A 20,670-nucleotide genomic window follows, 5' to 3' on the forward strand; every position below is an offset into this window, starting at 1 on the left:
TTGAAAAGGGATATATGGTGGGAAAGAGGGAAAAAGTTGCTTCAATTTTGGCATGGCAGCCTTCTTATATAACGTTAATGTTTTTTATTTGATTTTTTTCACTCGGTGTTTGGAGACCATATTAAGCCCTGATTAAATCTGAATTGCGTATTGTAGAGTCCATTTGGAGGTGGCGCTCCCAATATGATTATCTTTATACGCAGGGCTCAAATATGATCCCTCTAGTTAAGAGTGAAACAGTCCTACCATTGCATTACAACTCATGTTGATATAAATCGTTAAAGTTGGTGATGGTAATTACGTATATTACATGCTGTTTTTTTTTTTTTCAAAAAAGAAAAAAAACGAGTATGATTATTTTAATTTTTCTAGAATTTTAATTATTTAAACATCGAACTCTACTAACTCTTTCTATAAACTCCACAAATCATCATAAATTGAAATTCCAAAAAAAAAAAACTTTGAAAAAAAATACAATTGAACCTATACGTACTTTCTCTCTTTTTCATATAGAGCAATACAATAGTAATTCTTAATACAACAACTATGCAATACAATGTATCCTTTTCTTAAAAAATCTAATAAAAACTAAACTACCTTAGTGTAAGGTAAAAATTAATTGAAACCATCAAGGTCCATAAAATTTTAATTTCACCAATTAAACTAAAACAATATGTATGCTGATGAAGCTTCCTAAATGTGCTTGTTTTAAAAAGTATCTTCAATAAAAAATACTTTTGGAACAAACATCTATTGTGGTGGGATAGTTGGGATCCCTCTTTCTAAATCAATGGTCTCGAGCTCGAACCCTTAGTATGAAAAAAATGATTAGGATCCTTCTACCTTAATCAGATATCTCGAGTTTATGTCCTTGATATGAAAAAAAACAATCTACATGGAGCATCCCTAAAATAGGCCCTTCAACACTCGAATTCGAGTAACAGACAACAGAGAATAGTGATTTGTGTTTGGCTAATCGAAAGATAAATTTGGGTACTCAAAAAAGTAAAGGATCAAATTCCAAAAACATTGACAAATCAACCTCCTTTGTAACACCAACTCCTCCATTCACATCCACTAAACTCTCCAAATAACTATAACCTTGAAATGGTGCACGTAGTTCATGATTTTCAATAATCTCAAAATCACCTTTAATAACATCATACAAATATAAATTAGTCTCACCTTTAGTATAAACATAATCTCCATTTTCATCATAACACATTTCTTTCCTCTCTTGTGCAACCATTGCCTTAGAATTTTCCCAAAATCCACTTTCTAATAAAAACCCTTGAATTGGTTCAACTTTAAACCTTTTACTCCAACTCTTTATTTTATCATCTAACACCCATAAATCAAATCCATTATTCATCCATATATCAACTTTTTCAAGATTTGTTGAATAAATCAAAGCCAATGATTCATTTAAATTAAAAAGTCTTAGGGTTATTGCTTCCCTTAGGTCAACCACAATACCATGATGTTCAATTGGTGGCAAAATAAATTTCAATTTCTCACTATTCATTTCTAAAGAAACAACAACACTACACATTTCTTCATTTCTAACTTCAACACCAACCCAATAAGCTACACCTTTTACTACAATCATTCCGGGAGCCATTGGCTTCCAGAATGGTCGTATAACTAGTAAAACACGTCCATCACTCGTTATTTTTCTCCAAGAATTTGTACTCAACGTGTAAATTTCAACCTCATACTTCCTCCTAGACGTAGCAACGTTTAGAAGTCTAACGATCATGTAATCGTTGTTTCTAGGGTTATGACCAAACCCTAAATCCGTTATAGTGAGTTTACCTAGGGTTGAGACATATGGAGATTTTGGAACTGGTTTGAATTTTTTAATAGCTGGATTCCATATAACAATCGCGACACCATTATGATTATTCAGATTCAGACATACTAAACCGTTGGCTGAGCCAACGATTCTTGTTTTTTCAGATGTCATGCCAAATGGCACGTGGAAATGAAGAGGAGGTGTAATGATATCGCGATGTATAGTTAGGGAATTAATTAAACGTAACGTTACTTCAAGAGTTTTATGATGACGACCCATAATTAGGATATGTGGTAGTGTTTCTTGAGTAATTTTCGCGTAATGTTTGGAGATAAAATTAGGGTTCTTGATTAAAGAACAAAAGGGTTTTGATACAGATTTGAATCGTGACAATGACTTTATTGGAAGCCTTAAGAGAATTTCGATGACAATATCCCCTGGAAGAAGGGAACAAAACATTGTTTCTTGACCAAATTGGTCTGAATTCATGATTATGATTAAGAAAAAAAGGAAAATATTTGGTTTTGGAAACTAAATTGATCATTTGTAATAATGTGAGAAAAATGAAAAGATAAATTTTTATTATGTGAAAATGTTTAAGTAGGGTGTCAATGTGCATTGACCTTTGATGATTTGTTTGGTTTATGTTGATTTTTTGAAGTTGTGGGGTATACTATAATCTAAAATCCAATTAATTAGGATGTTAATATCTATTTGACCTTTAATCATTCTTTGGTTAATGTTTTGTTGACATTTATAGGGCATTCATCAATCTTAGGAATTTTTCTGATTTTTTGCATCATTCATCATATTTAGTGGTTTAATATTTAGCATAAAAGTTTAAAAAGTAGTTGAGATTATCTAGTGACTAATACAGGATCAGAAGATAAAGGAGATTTTGAGGCTGAGATTAGGGAAGATAATTAGGATTAAGAGAATTTAGAATAGCAGTTTTCATCCCCCCCCCCCAGCCCACCCCACCCCATGAAACAAATGCACACAACACACCAGTACCACCCCTTTTAGAAATAGTGTTTTGGATACATGTATCTGACGGAATAATTGTGTCAATTTTTCTAGGAAAAATTGTCTTACTACACAAACATTCCTACTATAGTTGTTAATTCTCCGTATTAGATAGTAACATATTTTCTCACTAATTATTAATCATTTCATATCAGATTTCTAGTCAGATAAGTGGTGACTCCAGAATTTTTTAGTTTTGGTGCTTAACTATTTCTAATTTGAAGTTGGTACTAAAACTGGGTGCCCAATTTACATATTTATACAAATACTAGGTTTCCTTTTTTAAATAATAGTGTTGGCTCCAAAATGTAATGGGTATTCAAGCACCCATAGACTAGAGCGTGCATCCGCCACTGAGTCAGATACACTTAGATACATGTGTTTTTGCTATGATTCATTCTAATTTCCAAGAATACAGACACATAGAGAGAGAGAGGCAAGCGAGATAAGAGGTAGGTGAGAGAGATAGGAGAGAGATGATCGAGAGAGTCGGTCTATCTCAGATACATGCGAAACCACTTGGATACAATGTATCTAGATCAAATTATACCTACTTTTGACCTTATATATCCAAAATACATATATCTACATGTGCCGGATACATGTATCTACGGATTGAAATCTGACATAAATGGTGATTTTGAAAACACACGAAAAAATACATAATTAAACCCTAAACTAATGCAATTTGTGCTATTTGCCCATTTTCCTAGTTTTATTTGGTTAATTGGTTTCACCAAAAGGCCCAATTTCCAAGCCCATAACAGATCCAACAAGAACGTTTATAGGATTTGTTAAGGGGCCACCACTTTTTCCTTCCTTCTATTGGTCAGTTAGGCCTAATTATAATTATGTTCGCTAGCTAAATATATATTAATTGTATACTTATCATATATAAAAAAAAAATTGTATATTAATATACGTATGTTATATTATAAATCCCTATTTTTAATTCATAGCGTTGACCTAATTATAGTCTAATAGGCCATGTCTATTTTGAGAATATACGAAGCATGTTATTTCACTTTTTAGTTTCCAGAAATTGGCTTCTAATGACTTAAACTTCGTAATTAATCAGTCGTTAAATTATTCGTATCTAAAAAAATAAATTATAATTCGTTACTAATTCTTTGTTAAATATGATTGATGATAAATTTTAATTTACTGTTTAAATTTTCATCTATAATTTATATTTATTTTGCAGGAAATAACTTAATGTATCAAATAATATTGAGAATTTTCATTTTGTTAAAATAAGTGTAACAAAAAAATAATGATAATTCATTTAGAAATTAGAATATAATTTATTTTCTACTATATCATCTTTATTATTTATTACTTAAAAATAAAATCGAGCAAAGAGAAGATATTTGGGACCCATCTTGAAACAGAGTCCTAAATATTCACTATTTTCTAATGAATAAAGAAACAAGTTTGATTTCAGATAATTTTGACAAAGACTGACAAGATTACAATAAAAAATTTCGCCCCATATTTAATATTTGCTTTAGAGTTGTGATTAATTCGAATTGCTTTACGTAATGTTTATTAAGAGACAAGTAATTTCATTATCATTTTTTGCACTCGCAATTAATGATCATATTTGAAACCTAACTTATCCTTTATGATACACGATATTCTTAGAGATTTCTCTTTTATATATATAATAACCATGTAGAATCTGATTAATGTAGATTTGCATTGCGTATGTATCAAAGGAAAAAAAAATCCAGCAGAGAACATACATATTCTAATAGGGACATGTGCTTAGTTTTAGAAAGAAAACAGATTTTCTACACAAAAAAAAGAAAAAAGAATGACAGTTGTGAAAATTAATTAGTACTTATAATGCTTCTCTAATAGGGTAATTAACTAGTAATGCTATCCAAGTAGTGTAACAACTAACAACTAAGCAGATTTAGTAAATAAATTGAAGAATCTCCACAAATATTTGGGTACTCTTCTAATATCTTGTGAACTGGATTGGGTGGCACTAATTAGTCATTTTCTTAGATATTGAGTATCTTATAAGATCTGATTTAACAACATAAACAATTTATGGCTTCACTAAAATATTGTTCACAAGAATTTTTATTTAGATATGTCCAATTTTTAAAATGGATTTTGTTGTAATATTATAAGCACTTAGGAATCTTGTCTAACAGTACTAACATAGTCGATATAATTCAACTAGCAGTGATCGATGTATTCGATCAACAAGCTATGGGTTCATTTGAACCATAGGCCTTGGCTTAAGCTAGTTATATGTGCTATAAATATTGCTAAATATGTATATGTGTTAGGTTCTGAATCCAATAATAAATATGGTGATTGATTATTTTCAATGGACCTTCGGTCCAAATAAGCATAAGAAAATTAGTATGAACAAGAAATACAATAATAATAAAAAATTATATTGAGAATAAAAAATAAATAAACAGTAACAACATATAATATAATAATCAGAGCAAAGGAAATTATATGTTGAATTTGTAAGTTGCTTAAACTTTTTTTTTTAACTTTAGACCAAAAGATGGTAGTATTATATTTGTTCATGAATACCGATACAGGATTTATTATTTTTATTATTATTTTTTGCTTATATTACCTAGTTTTTTCCTTGGGAGGGTCACGGAAGTAGCAGAAAAGATCAATTGAAAGTGATACTTAAGATTTTTTCTAATCTAATTTAATTTGTTTATTTAGTCATACTTAGATTATTTTTATATCTTTTAAAGAACTAATTCTTATAAAATGACACACAAAATCATGTCCACATGTTTTCTCGATTTTTAGTTGAGTTTTCTTGATTTTTAATTGATCGCTATATGAGGTTAAATGTTAAAATAGAAAGGAATCAATAAAAAAAAATTGTATTAATTTATGTTTTTTTTTTTTTTTTTTTACCGTGGTTTCCGGGCGTCGCTTTGCGAACCCGACTAGCTATACCCACCGGGTCCCGCTGTTTCAAGGCGGGTCCACCACGGTTAGTTCCACGGGGCCCTGGAGACACGGCCGGTTTGTAATGCCTCCAGTGGCCCTGCTGGGGCTCGAACCGGCGACCTGAAGGACTTTGTCCCAGGCCTTTACCAGCTGAGCTACCCCTCAGGGTTTATTAATTTATGTTGCACCTTTAATTTGACATTCTTTTGAAGCAGAATAAAAATAAAAATGTCACACAAATTAGAATGATGATCATTAAAGTTGACACCTTGAATACATACGCAAACCCTTCATGTGCCTGGAAAGATGATCATTAACGTCGACATTACTAATACATACGAATTTGACTAAACTCAATATTCATTTTGCAAATTCAATCACTAATGTAAATATTAGTAGTATTTATTAGGGAAAAGGGTCTGAAATATATTCAAATTTTGATCGAAATTGATGTTACGATACCAAACTTTGGAAATGACTTTTTGCCCCTGTACTATTTAATAGTGTATTTTAAAGGTATATATGTATCCATGTGGACATAAAAAATATTGCATAATTATAAATAATAATGTGTCCACGTGGACACATATATACCTTTAAAATACACTATAAAATAGTTCAGGGGGTAAAAGGTCTTCCATAAAGTTTGATATCGTAATAACAATTTCGATCAAAATTGAAATATTTTTCAAACCCTTTTTCCTATTTATTAAAAAGTAACTAGAAAAAATTATATTTTTAAATTCGTAAATTTCAAATTCTGATTATTTTACCGGCAACTTCTCCCGCGGGTTTCCCACGGATTTTGACCCATTAAATTTATTATACGTTGGAACACTATCTTTACCTTATTTTCAATATATAAATAATATATAGTAATCAATATTCCTTGCGTTTATTTATATCTATGATACTATTTTTTAAAAGATAAATAAATTATGACCATTGAAGACTCATTTAATTCTAAGAATCAAATTATAGAATCTTATATTTGAATGAGTGATACTTCTTTATGGTCCAATATTTCTTTTGTTCATTTACTAGTAAGATACCAATTTTTCTATAATTTTTAATAGTAATAGATTAAGAACATTTCAATAGAGTGAAGATATTTAATAAATAGACGTTATATATTGAAATATAAATAAGGATTCAGTATTCAAAAGAATTCTTTATAAGATGAGTACTTTCATTCGTAATTACATATCGTCCTTATTAAAAATAGATGTTATCATTTCACAAAATTAATGCATAAATGTCACTACTCTTTCTATTTTACCTTTGAGAGCTATTAGCCTTGAAAATATACTTATATTTGACCAATACAAAAAAACTAAGTAATTTTCATTGATCAACTTAACTAATTTGTTTATTTATTGAAAACTTGACTTTAACGAAATATTAAATAAGAGTATAATAACAATTTCACCTAATTTCTTAGAGAACGTTAGATCTAAAATAATAATAACTAAATAGAAACGGAAAAAATACTTTATGAAATATCCTTACGTATTCTATCGTGCGTATTAACCAAGAGATGAAGGAGTGGAGGGGAGTGATAAGTGGGTGAAATGTGGGGAAGGTAATTGTAATAATTGTGAACTTTCACGTCTCCCTTATTTTGTGGGTTATTATGTGAATGAGAAGGAAGATGGTGCAGTAATTTCTTGCGCTTTTCAATGCAAATTAAAAGAAGAAGAAAGAAGGTGTGTGTGTGTCAATCACAAAACACAATCATTGCCTATATTGTCACTTCTAAATACATCAACTACCAACTACACCCTCCGTCCCATTTTATGTGAGGTAGTTTGACTCGACACGAAGTTTAAAAATGAAAAGAAGACTTTTAAAATTTGTGGTCCAAAATGAATGATATAAATTTGTGGCTGTAAATCATTTCATTAAGAGTAAAATAGACATTTTATAGTTAAATTGTTACTTAATATATAAATATGTCATTCTTTTTGGGACTGACCAATAAGAAAATTAAGTCACATAAATTGGGACAGAGGGAGTAGCATTTAAGCATATTTTTGGTACCAAAATATTTTCATATTTTTTTAAAACTTATTTTAATTATATTTTATGAGTAAACGAGGTTTAAGGTGACAGAGATGAGATGATCAAAGAGATTAGGATAGAATGTAGGACGGAGACGATGAACTTATTTTACTAGAGGTTATATTTTTTAATTTTTTTTTATTTACCAAACATGCGATAATTGATGAATTCTGAATGCCAACATACTCTTAGAGATCATTTGGCTTATGAAACAAAGTTACTCCGAGATTATATATAATTCTAGAATTATAATCCTCGGAGGCTATGACTAGTATCCCATATATGAGAGACGAAATAAAATAATATCAAGTTGAATGAAATAAGATCTAATAGATAAGACTCAAAATTATATTATGATTCTAAAATGTATTTTCTAAAAATAAATAAAATATTATTAACTTACTTTTCATATTTGACGGGTAAGCGGGGTTCAAGGTTACCGAAATGAGATGATCAAGAGATTGTTCTAGAAAGTAGGACGGAAACAATGAAACTTATTTTTTTAAAATTGTTTTTCTAGTTAAAAATATTTTTAAAAACTTATAGATTAACTAAACATGAGATAATTAAAAACAAATTGATGCCAGACACACTCTAAGCGATCATTTGGTTCATGAAACAAAGTTATAACACCAAGGTTATATATAGTTCTAGAATTATAATTCAAGGAGGTGAGGACTAATATCCTATAAGATATGAAATAAAATATCAAATTGAATGAAATAAGGTAGTATAATCTATCGGATTCAAAATTATGTTTTTTGGTTGAACTATAAATTTATTCTAAACTTATCAAATAAAATATAATTTTAAACTTTTTATCTTATTTCACTCTATATTTGAGACTCATGAGAAAACGACTCCTTTTACCTTAAATATCTATTGTGAGCGTTAGATTAATTTGGATTTGTATTAGAAATTTTGATATTTAATTATGATAAAATATTTTTTATTAAAGGGAAAAAGATAAAATATACCTCGAATTATCGTAAATAGTATGCAGATATGGTATCCCTGTCGTCTAAAAACTAGAGCAAATATACCCTTTATACTAACAGACATACACCGATCATCATCTTATCCATCGATCCGACATTTATTAAATATCAGATCGACGGATAAGATTGCGCCACGTGTCCCTATTTAGTCTCCCGTTAGAGTGAAGGGCATATATGCTCTAGTTTTTGGACGGCAGGACACCAATGTCCCAACAATATGACAGAGGGTATCTGCATACCATTTACGATAGTTCGGAAGTATATTTGTCATTTTTCCCTTTATTAAAAGCAACTTCATAATTAAAAATTTAAATGCGTGACCTTTTATTATACCAAACATTTTTTTAATTATTGTTACACCAAACTACCCTATAATTTACCAAGAGGAATCAATAAAAATAATTAAATAATGTTGAATGAATTAATTTTATAATCCAACAAGATTAAGCAATTGACGCGGCCGTATATGGTTCACATGTGAGCTGCATGCTAATTAGAAAATAAAAAAGATTAAATAATTAAAATTATGCTTATTAAGTGCTAATTATTTTTAATACTAGTTGTATGTAGTAAACTCTTCACTAATATATATTTTGTTTAACTAAATCAGCATGTTAAAATGGGCAATTTTAAGAAAGAACCAGCTACGTAAGTGGTAACGTCATAAGACAAATTATGAGTTTATAAAGTACCCCATTAATGTTTGTATAAAGAAAATAATTATATATATCGATAAAATATTTAGTTTCAATAAAGGTAGATTCATGTACATTTAATAGTTTTTCTTAAACTTTAATATATGTATTAATAAATCAATTGAATATATGTAAATATTTCTAATTATTAACGTATTTTATTAATTTTTGAATCCGGTTTTGATTTTCACATTATAACTAACATTCTAAGATAATTTTTGGATCTTTTTGATGGGCACACATGTATTTTGATATCTAGAAGGTCAAATCTTTAGTCTTAAATTTAATTAAAAGAAGATCAACTAAGAAAGGGGGAAAAAGATTATGGTTCATAAAATATTTTTCTCATTAAAGTTAATAAAAATGGAGATTATCCTGTATATTTTAAAATGTTTAAACTGGTCAATTGCTTGGTTAAGAAGGTTAAGATAAAGACAAAAAGAATATCCTAATTGATTCCATCAACATAGACATACTTATAAACAACCTTTTTAAGTAGCTTTTTATGCTTAGGTACGAAATACTTTTCGTTTTAATTTATTTATCTGATTTAAATTTATTACTATTAAATATTAAAGTATAGTAATATTTTTAAAATTTTATAGTTCTAAACTAAAGAAATATAAAAGGTATGAAATTGCTTTTTAGTTTTATGATAAAAAATATCTGTGGAAAAAGTTAAATTAAATAATTATTAAAAAGTAAAAATATAATTCTTTTTTAACGGATTAAAAAGATTTTAAATAGAAAAGTATGAAATAAACTTGTGTATGACCTTGTTCAAATTATCAACATAAATACAAATAAAAAAATCAAAGATATGCGAATTAATCAGAAACAATTTTCTACCCATAAAAGTGAGAAAATGCTGAGGCGCCATATCTTTTCTAGACTCTATTTATAGAATAATATTTAATTTATTGTTATGGTATGTATATAAATTCATTAAATAAAAATTAATTAGAAATACAAAATTTAATCAGAAACAATCTTTCTATTTTTCTACTAATAAAAGTAAGATTAAGACCGAGGTGTCGACATCTTTTTCAGAGTCCATTTTTAAAATTATATTTAATTTTGACATTATGGTATGTAATTTACAATCATTAAATAAAAATTAGTAAATCTTTTTTTTTCTTCTTAAATTACCCCTTAATAGCTAACCAAAGGGTCTATAAATAAAGTAGTCATATTTTCATGAAAAGGCCAAAAAGTGGAGTTGCAACTTCTTCCTCTTCTCATTCCCTTTTGTTTTTCTTCCATACTTCCCTTTTGGTCTCATTTGGTAAAACATAGTTTAAATTATAACAAAAAAAAATGGAGAAAGTTGAAAGTTCAAAGTTTAATAGAATTTGTGTGTTTTGTGGTAGCAGCTCTGGGAAAAAAACTAGTTATCAAGAAGCTGCTATTGATTTAGGCAAAGAACTGGTAACTATTTTAAACCCCTTTGTTTTTTTTTTTCATTTTTTTTTTTTCAAGAATCAGAAAGTTTTGTGCTTTTTATGAAAAAGATATGATTTTTAAGCTTGTTTCCATGAGAAGGCAAAAAGTTTGTACTTTTCATTGAAAAATATGATTTTTTTGAAGCCCCTTTTATGTATCTTTTCAGTTTTTATGTTTTTTTTCTCACTTGTTAGGTAGCTGTATCAGAGTTCGACTATTTTGAATTCGTAAGTGACCCCATTTGGGGTAAAAGTGCTCTTTACTAAAGATTTTTTCATATTTAGGGCTCGAAATCCGATAACTCTGCTAGAGGTCTACACCATATCATTTGGTGGTGTATGTGTCCAACTTCTTAACATAAGATCTTTATAATGTTCATAAGAAAACTAAAATCAAGAACCCATTTGTAAGTTGTTTTTCATTTTGGTACTATTCTTTTTTCTTGTTTAGTTGATTTTCACATTTACTTTGCTCAAAGAACCAAACTTTTTCAAGTTTGGTATATGATTGTGATGGAAAATAAGAAGGAAAATCCTTATGTTTGGCATGAGTAAGAGAAGTAAAGAATGGTATTTTTGTGTTTAGATTTTTTGTTTTTTGCTAGCTGTAGCCTGCCTGTAATTAGTTGAGCAGTGTTCTTGCATGATCTAATTAAATTTTGTAAAAATTTCAGTTCTTGAAATTTTTTTCATGTTTTTTCATAGGGAACAGAACGTGCCACCTTGTTATCATGACATTTTGCAACTGTGTTTAAATTTTGATTAGTCCTTATGAATATATGCACATGCATAAGAAAATATTATAAATACCACTCTGGCACGTCTCTATAACATGGATTTTATATTGAGTATAATAATGTTTATTTCTTGTTAATGATTGCATGTTTTGCTAATATGTTAAGTTTTGGAGAAATTGAGGAGTAGTAGCTAAGTTGCTCGGACTCTCCAAAAAAAATGTTGTTGCACCCGTATCGGATCATCCAAAAATTCCCTACTTTTGAAGGATCCGACACGCACCTAATGACTTTTTCGAAGAGTCCGAGCAAAACATAGAGTAGTAATTTATTTTCTTGGATATATGATGATAGTTTTGTTAATGATTTTGATGTGTGTGTGTTGATGAAGGTGGAGAGGAGGATTGATTTAGTGTATGGAGGTGGAAGTGTGGGGTTGATGGGACTTGTTTCTCAGGCTGTTCATGATGGCGGGCGCCATGTTCTAGGGTAAGCGTTTTGCTTTCTACGTTTTAATTTGTTTGTTTGGGTTTGACTTGACGCGGTATATAAGAAAGTAAAGAAAAATTTGAATCTTGAGGTCTTAAGCTAAATGAAAACTAGAAAAGTAAGGCAAACAAATTGAAGCGGAGGGACTAGCTTCTGCTATAGTTATTTTGTCATTGAGTTTAACTTCTATAAACATACATTAAGGGCTGTAAATGAATTCTATGAACTATTCCATCCGACGGGCCTGGTCTATCATATTGCTTGGACTATTTTCGCTCCTGTGTCGGATCCTCCAAGTATGTACTGTTTACGGAGGATTTGACATGTAACTGTCAAGACATTTTTGATTAGTCCGAGCAACATACCGTGTTAGGTTGTTTTCATTTATCTGTAGTGTTTTAAAGTTCAGATCTTTGAACCTTGAAAGTATCTCAGTTCTCAATGAAATGGCTTTCATGAGGACTACCTAAAGGCAGACATCATGGGATCAAATGTTTTTTTTATTTACTGTTGTTGTCTGTACATCTCTCTTTTTGACACACTCAATGGGTCATTTTCTGAACAAACAAATAATTACTATACATATAAATAGAAATTTCGTATTGAACACATATGTTGCTCGGACTCTTCAGAAATGCAGATGAGTGCATGTTGGATTCTCCAAAAGTAATGCATTTTTGGAGGATCCAACACTGGTGCATCAATATTTTTCGAGTGTCCGATCAACACTAACAACACTAAACGGTTATTAGTGTGCTACTATACATTTTATCAGTTTTGCTGTTTTTTAATTCTGGGTTTTCTATTGCAGGGTGATTCCGAAGACTCTCATGCCTAGAGAGGTACTATTCACTACAAACTTTGAAATCGTTTTTTACAGAGTTAATTTCATGCTAAATTTATTATATGGCACTGAATGTTGTAACAGTTAACTGGAGAAACTATTGGAGAATTGAGAGAAGTGTCCGGTATGCATCAAAGGAAAGCTGAAATGGCCCGCCAAGCTGATGCTTTCATTGCCCTCCCTGGTAAATCATCAAAATTTATGCCTTTCCCCTTATTTGTTGTTGCTGCATTGTTCGTGTCGTATACTTTTGTGACATCAGTTTATTTTTTATTAATGAATCGTCGTTGTGCTTTATTTTTTAGGTGGCTATGGTACTCTTGAAGAACTTCTCGAAGTCATCACATGGGCTCAGCTTGGAATCCATCAGAAACCAGTAAGCATTCTACATTTTTGTTCAGATTACTTTACATTACATTACATTTAGTAGTGGTGGTAGGTCTTGACTAATTTATAGTCTAAATGAAACCATTCCAATGGAAGCACCTATAATTAAGCGTATACTCAAGTAAAAAGTACGATAAATTAGTATTTAATGACGCAAAGTTTGACACAAAATGTGTTCCCTTGGAATGCAAAGAAATCAGTGAATAGATGTATTCTTTCTGGTGAAGATAGTTATTGCTTGAATTTTTAACCTTTTAACTGGATGTCATCATTCTCCGAAAACCTATAGGTGACTTTAGTTTTGCAAAACACTCGTCTAGTCAAAAATGTTGCTTGAACTCTTCAAAAATGTTGTCGCACCACCATTTTGCCCTTTCTAACTGATTTCGACTTGTGTTGCCTTTTTTACGACATAGCTTATTTTAAAGTGTCCTAAAGAACTATTCCTGCATTCAAGTCAACAATATATAAATGAAACGAAAAAAGGTATCGAAGCACATGATGTTTTGTTCACATGGAAAGATTATACAAGAGATTTGCACGTCCTAATCATCGTCATTCTTCATAATCCTGTTTGAATGGCAAGAAAGTGCTTCTTAAGCATTAGAATAATGATTCTTTTTGTCTGTAATGTAATGTAATGTAGACCGTTTCATCGTTGATATTAATATAATCTAATGATGCAGGTGGGGCTGTTGAATGTTGAGGGTTACTATAATTCGTTGTTGTCTTTCATCGATAAGGCTGTTGATGAAGGCTTTATCTCTCCAATTGCACGTCGTATAATCGTGTCTGCTCCAACAGCCAAAGAGTTGATCAGAGAACTTGAGGTATGCATATATTCACATTGTTTATACTCACTTTTCTGCATACTATATAGTTTTATTTAGTTAAATAAAACATTGTAAGTTCAAGTTGTATTTGTTTTGTCAATGTAACAAATATAAAACTAGTTTAGCTTCTTTGTAAACTTGAACCACTAACTTGCTATATAATATTTGGCAAAATGATCACTGAAAACTTCCCTTATTATTATTATTATTATTATTATTTAATATCATAACTTTGATTAAACGACAACAACAACATACCTAGTATATTCCACGGGACCATATACTTTTGTTGATACTTGTTTTTTTTCTTTTTCCCGTTTTGTTACAGGAACATGTTCCAGAAAAGGATGAAATAATATCGAAGTTGATATGGGAGGATGAAATTCAAAGATACAATTATACACCTGAATCCAGTGTTCCTACATAAAAAAAAATGTCTCTTTTATATTAGAGCATATGGTTTTGGGATTTAGAAATTTCAGTATACAAGTATGGAAGGGGGGAAAAAAATATAGCATCAGTTTTTGTGGAATTGTGGATGTCCATATAGCTTAGGGCATTATGCTTTAAAGAATATTAGTTTTTGTGGATCTGATGAAGGTTCATTTTGTTCAAGGCATTATGCTTTTGTGTATGTTTACCAAGTAGTATATTATTATATATATATGTGCTTTTTAGTTGCTTCGATGGTTGAGTATTTGAACTTTTACCTTGATATATTTATTTTTCTTTCGTTGTTACGATGAGCAATGCCTGATTGAATCATTAATGATTTTTATTATTTATAAATACATACTGAGAGCTTGTATAAGATGAGGTCCATTATATGGAGTTTGATACTTAGATTACAAAACAGACAAATAAAATCTATTTCATAATTAGTTTAGTATGAAATTATAATTATTGTTACATTATAATTGTTTGGTGGCTATATGATCAATTCTTGAATTATCTTTGATTAATAGAAAGTTATTGGTTGTAAACCATTTCAATTTTAAAATAGTTGACTCCAAAATATGTGGAATCTTTCAATAGAAATATGATCTAATCAATCGAAGGTTGTTTTTAATCCTATTAATTATTCTCATAAAAATATTTTTTATAACATGTGGTTCTAGACCAAGTCGTAGTTGAATTATGTTCGTTATAGTATGTTTTCGCTATGAGCAGATGACATAGAAAGTATAGTAGACTCTTCTTGTTGATGACTCAAGGTTATAATCATCTTTGTTCGAGAAATGCACATTGAAAAGAAATATCATATATTAATATGGTACACGCTTAACAAGGCATATCATAGATTCACATGATACGTGCACTTTTGATTTGATAATAGCGTGACCCAAGGGACAAATCCGCAAGATCTGTTGGGCCAAAGTAAAGCTTGGATTGTGACATTAGGCAAAATACATGAGTGTACATATTTATTCTCAAAAAAATGCCAAAACTCAACTAGTACCTTAAAAAAATGTTGCAGAAAAGTGTTCTCTCCAGCTTCTGTAAACAACAAATTAGATAAAAAGCAATCTAATTCATCTCCTTATATGGATGCAAAGTACTCTTTGCTGCCCTTGGGGTCAGGCTTCATGGATTTCTCCCCGGGCTTCCATCCGGCTGGGCACACCTCGTCTGGGTTCTCCTGAACGTATTGCAACGCCTGTTTTTCCACACCCAAAGCAATTATAAGCAAATCATACGAGGCTGATATGTGTACGGGCAAAAGCCTAAATACAATGGTCGATTTATACCTGAAGAGTTCTCAATGTTTCATCGACGCTTCTACCAATTCCAAGATTGTTAATGGTTGAATGTTGAATAACTCCTTCCTTGTCAATGATGAAAAGTCCTCTCAATGCAATCCCCTGAAAAAACACACCAGAAAAATCGTAGGAAGCTGATTTCATTTAGCACCAGAATGTGTAAACATGATCTCAAATGAAGCACATTGTTTCCTCCCTTTTTGGGGAGATAGAACCAATTATGAGAGACTCTCGGAATGACATACCTGATCAGGGATCAGTACATTGTATGATTTTGAAATTGACTTGGTTACGTCAGAAATTAATGGATAATTCAGATCACCTAGACCACCAGACTTTCTCTCAGTTTGGACCCATGCAAGGTGGGAGAACTGCAAGAGCAACAGCATGAAATTAATAATAAAAGATCAAACAGGTACTCAAGAGACTAGCGACAAAAATCATTGGATATTACGATTTGAATAATTGCAAATAAGTCCATAACCGAGGCACCACAATATTATCATCTACTCCGAAAAGAACCTTCACACTATTTCTTGTCAAACAGATCTTTGGAGTGTATATAAATTTCATTGTACAAGAGTTTCTCATAAGTCATAAGCTATTTCAGTGACTGCCGCAGAAGAAGTGGAAAAGGTTAAAGAAAATTCAACCACTCCACAATAACATCCCTTCAGTCTAAAGATTAAGATGTTAGAAAGTTGAACCCAACAAGCAGCAGTCAAGGGTTCCACTCTGAGCAATGGTCGTGCTTGGCCAAGGGTTTTTCTAACCAAGCATACATGACTCCTCTCCGGGTAAGCTAATCCGAACTTCAAGGAATTGAGCCAAACAAAGCTTGAATCCAAAGAGTTGAACTACAAACCTGGCTCGGTGCGTCCCTACTTAAATAAAATATTATGTCACTAACAAATTATGAGTTAAATTGAACTGTTTGCCAATTATTACTAAATAGTTTTCTTCTTTTAAAGGAAAAAATTCTTCCTTTATATCCGGAAAAGAGATTCTTTCACCAAATATCACTATATCTTTCTCAAAGTAACAAATTTTGTTTTAACATTGCCTTGATCCACCCCTGCCTAACCTAAACCCACCCTCTCATCCATGTAAAGCGAAAGAAAAAGTGATGAGGAACCCTTGCTCATGTGAGTCAAGTCATGTCTATACAGATAAACTAGATATTAAAGGCTTCTGCTTAAAGCCTTACATCGCAAAGATACACAGAGTTGCAAACAAATGAAAGAGGCATACTAGTTAGCAGCACAACATCACAAAACCCTTACGTCCACGCCCCAATCGTCCCCCCAGTGGAATACGTGCATCTAAAGGATCTTACAAACCAATTAGGTAAAACTAACCCTTTTATAGGAAAATTGAAGAAATAACAATTAAACTATCACATTATACTAGTAAGCATATGAAGTGCACAAACTGAAAGAACTGAGCATAAACATACAAGTTGATGAATTTATAACTTCATAATAGAAATTTGAAGGAAAGAATACTCACCACACTGTCTACAGAAACACCCAATATTTCTGTGTTCACCTTTTCAAATTCTTCATAACGGTCACTGAAAGCAGTGATCTCTACAGTAACAGAAAAAGATATTACATTAAAACAACACATTTCGCAACCTAAATAGTTAGGGAAAACTAATGCGAATAATCTGAAATTGGCAGCAGAGAAATTTCAGGGACAAACCAACCTGTAGGGCAAACAAATGTGAAGTCTAGCGGGTAGAAAAAGAGAATCACGTATTTCTTCCCGATGTACTCGGACAATTTAACCTGGATAAAAAAGGATTATTGTAATTGCAAACAGCAGATACAATCCATAAAATTCAATTAAATGTGCAAATGTCAAATAGTTCCTAAACGGGTCCGGAAGTGAAGTAAGAACCTAAGCCATATTATCTCAAACTTCATATAACTTAAGATGAGTAGGAAACATTGCTTATTGAGGTGGTACTACACTCTGTTCTTACTATGTCCTCATTTCCATCACCAACTGCAACCAGATGGGTTAGCCAACAATGTACACTCCCTCAAGATTTCTAATTTACCAATAGTGGTTATTCTTAGCCGACAAGGTAGTGCAACTTAGCTGACACAGAGTATTTTAGAATTGAGATTTGATTGATTACCGAATGTTTATTTTTTTGGCTTATTAGAGGAACACCTCACTGGATACTTAGGCTTGCAACACTAACTTCCTATGTGGTTTTAAATATTACGTTGACATCCCTTACTCTGCATTCTTGCAACAAAACTCTAGAAAATAGCAACTAGTGAGCCAGATAAAACAGTAGGAAAAGAGACGAAACTACTCTTATTTAAACATATTCATATTTCATGCAGGAACTTTCACCTTTAAACCATAGATCTGTTGTTTTTATGATTTTAAAGAAAATTAAAGCAGAACTGGGAGGGGGAAAAACAATATAAAACCAAGTTGTTAATGAGTGATAATATCAAATATTATGATTTTATTGTAAAGAGTCATAAGTTAAATCTTTATACAGAAAGATAAATATATCATTCATGTTTTGGAATCTAAAATTAAGCAACACTTTTTGAATGGAATTAAGCATTTTTCACCAATTACAGGTAAGTAATAATAACATAAATATATTACCTTGATGAATTCTTGATCAAAAACAGCTTCAGCCTCAAAGTCTGGTGCTTGATTTCCAACAAGTGGGAGTTCACTCTATATATGAAAACATATATGAAACAACATTAGATAGCTGAATCCTGATCTAAAAAGAAGCACAACCACCACAGAGAATCTTGAAATAAAAGAAAGGGTAAGTTCTTGGGACGATTGAGAACTCGAGAAAATTTTTCCTTTTATTTTTACTTGGTCTTCTTATGCAACTTTTGGTTTCTCTACAGAAACTAAGTTGACTGGTTTATCCATAGTCTAATATCTACATGATAGTCATGCCCAATACTTCTTGTCCTTTACATTGGGTGGTCATTAGTTCTAACTAAAACCACTATTATGAAGCACACAACATACCATAATAGTTAATCCTAGATATGAACTCCAGTTTACCACTCTACCAGTACCAACTTAGATACAAGTGAACATATAAATTTTAATTCACATTCCCCCAAGACCAGTCCATAAATACAATTTGCATTGCCTTACAATTCAAAGTATAAAGTATGCTAAAAACAATGCTTAAGCCTGAAAGCCTCACGCCAATGTACACTGTGTCTTCCGTTCAAAACTCCTATAAAGCAAAGATTAATAGATAAAAGTTCAAACTACCACATTGAGCTTCCAAATTCAAGTGCAAAACACAAATGCAGTAATAAGAAAATGAGGATTGTTTCACAAATGGATGTTGTAAATTGAATAGACAAGTGTTTCTTTTAATTACATAGGGGCCAGGGGAAGGGGGAAATTGGTGACGGCATTATAATGTGGGGAATCGAACCCCCAACTAACCAACCGAACTACTAAGATTCCCGACAAGTGTTTCCTTCAAAAAGTGGGTAAAGAAAGAAACTTTCCCCAGAATTAAAGTAAACCCTTTTTCCAAAAACATTCATAGTTTCAGAAAATCAACTCAAAATGCGATAAAACCAAGCAAAAAAAAGGGGGTCCAAGAAAAACTTACAGAGGCACAGACAGCAAAGCGACGGCGTTCTGATTGAGCAACACGAGTAGAGATTGAACGAGCTACACGAGAAACAAAGGGCTTACAATTGCGAAGTCCATTAAAAGCAGAAGGAACAGAAATTGATTGAGAAATGTGTGATTTGGGGGAAATGGAAGCTCTAGAAGTAGAAGAAAGCAGAGCAGTTGAAGAAGAAGCAGAGCAAGCCATTGGAAAGAACGAAAATATGCTCTATGAGTAGTGAATGGACAGTAGAGAAAAGGGTATCTGATAAAGATAGGGTAGCTGCACAAGAATTTGGCCTTATCTACTGAATTTGGAGTGTTAAAGGTGGAGAAATAGTTTGAGTGTAGGGTTTGGTGGATAAGTTGATTCATATGTTGTGGAAGGATTTTGGCCTTTGGTTGAGGGGTTTTTTCGTTTTCATATTCGATGTTCAATATCTATATTTAAATTTATAGTAGAAGATAAAATGTTTCCTAACAAAAACGATTTCATATTGAGAAAGAACATTAATCTAAAATATCTAATTATGGATGAATCAATACTTATCCATCTATTACCATTCTTATGGGTGATTCCATGAGTTTTAAGCAAAATAGATCAAATAGTGGGATCATAATCATATGTGACCTAAAAATGTATCATAAAATGTGCCAATAACTTTGGACTTACTTATCTATTAACAAGAAGTAAATTTACGTGAGAAAAAATAGTAATATGTTAGGAGAAAGTAGTGTAGAAAGTTGTGAATACATTTCTTGATGAAGGAAGATTTTGCGAGACTTTGCTTGACAACAAGTGATTATTCAGGATGTTTAATTTTGTTATTGTGGTGGATATATCTTTCACTTTCATTACATCGATATGAATTATCTCGTAATATAACAATAGAACTTTCTTAGATATTTGTATTTCACTGTCTAATGAGACAACGTCTTTCTTAATTGCTAAGAGTAAATTCAAAAAATAGAGTTGATTGTATGGGCCTCCACTACAAACTCCCAAATCACCTTATTAGTTATAATATAA

General features: G+C 31.1%; 3 protein-coding genes across 3 annotated transcripts; 1 reads left to right on the plus strand and 2 right to left on the minus strand.

Moving 5' to 3' along the window:
- Nucleotides 1-997: 997 nt before the first annotated feature.
- Nucleotides 998-2,299, minus strand: LOC125807081 (F-box/kelch-repeat protein At3g23880-like). The gene has a single exon (XM_049486844.1). The coding sequence runs from the start codon at nt 2,282-2,284 to the stop codon at nt 998-1,000; it is 1,287 nt and encodes a 428-aa protein (XP_049342801.1). The 5' UTR covers nt 2,285-2,299.
- An 8,432-nt stretch (nt 2,300-10,731) lies between these two features.
- On the plus strand, nt 10,732-14,681 carry LOC125807114 (cytokinin riboside 5'-monophosphate phosphoribohydrolase LOG7-like). The gene is made up of 7 exons (XM_049486887.1): nt 10,732-10,946; nt 12,086-12,183; nt 12,995-13,025; nt 13,112-13,211; nt 13,333-13,403; nt 14,101-14,244; nt 14,576-14,681. The coding sequence occupies exons 1-7, from the start codon at nt 10,836-10,838 to the stop codon at nt 14,672-14,674; spliced, it is 654 nt and encodes a 217-aa protein (XP_049342844.1). The 5' UTR covers nt 10,732-10,835; the 3' UTR covers nt 14,675-14,681.
- A 933-nt stretch (nt 14,682-15,614) lies between these two features.
- On the minus strand, nt 15,615-20,005 carry LOC125807102 (2-Cys peroxiredoxin BAS1, chloroplastic). The gene is made up of 7 exons (XM_049486872.1): nt 19,639-20,005; nt 18,645-18,719; nt 17,716-17,797; nt 17,517-17,596; nt 16,253-16,378; nt 15,996-16,109; nt 15,615-15,904 (listed from the first exon to the last, which is right to left on the minus strand). The coding sequence occupies exons 1-7, from the start codon at nt 19,846-19,848 to the stop codon at nt 15,788-15,790; spliced, it is 804 nt and encodes a 267-aa protein (XP_049342829.1). The 5' UTR covers nt 19,849-20,005; the 3' UTR covers nt 15,615-15,787.
- Between the last annotated feature and the right edge of the window lie 665 nt (nt 20,006-20,670).

The sequence above is a fragment of the Solanum verrucosum genome, unplaced genomic scaffold, assembly GCF_900185275.1.
Source record: "Solanum verrucosum unplaced genomic scaffold, falcon-dt-bn FXZP01000196.1, whole genome shotgun sequence".
Lineage (NCBI taxonomy): Eukaryota > Viridiplantae > Streptophyta > Magnoliopsida > Solanales > Solanaceae > Solanum > Solanum verrucosum.

Coding starts and splice junctions, on each gene's coding strand:
- LOC125807081 (XM_049486844.1), bottom strand. CDS start 2,284: ATGAATTCAGACCAATTTGGTCAAGAAACAATGTTTTGTTCCCTTCTT.
- LOC125807114 (XM_049486887.1), top strand. CDS start 10,836: ATGGAGAAAGTTGAAAGTTCAAAGTTTAATAGAATTTGTGTGTTTTGT. Junction 13,026..13,111: donor AGACTCTCATGCCTAGAGAG/GTACTATTCACT, acceptor ATGTTGTAACAG/TTAACTGGAGAAACTATTGG. Junction 14,245..14,575: donor AGTTGATCAGAGAACTTGAG/GTATGCATATAT, acceptor GTTTTGTTACAG/GAACATGTTCCAGAAAAGGA.
- LOC125807102 (XM_049486872.1), bottom strand. CDS start 19,848: ATGGCTTGCTCTGCTTCTTCTTCAACTGCTCTGCTTTCTTCTACTTCT. Junction 17,597..17,715: donor CACATTTGTTTGCCCTACAG/GTTGGTTTGTCC, acceptor CTGTTACTGTAG/AGATCACTGCTTTCAGTGAC. Junction 16,379..17,516: donor GTGTTTCTGTAGACAGTGTG/GTGAGTATTCTT, acceptor TTGCTCTTGCAG/TTCTCCCACCTTGCATGGGT.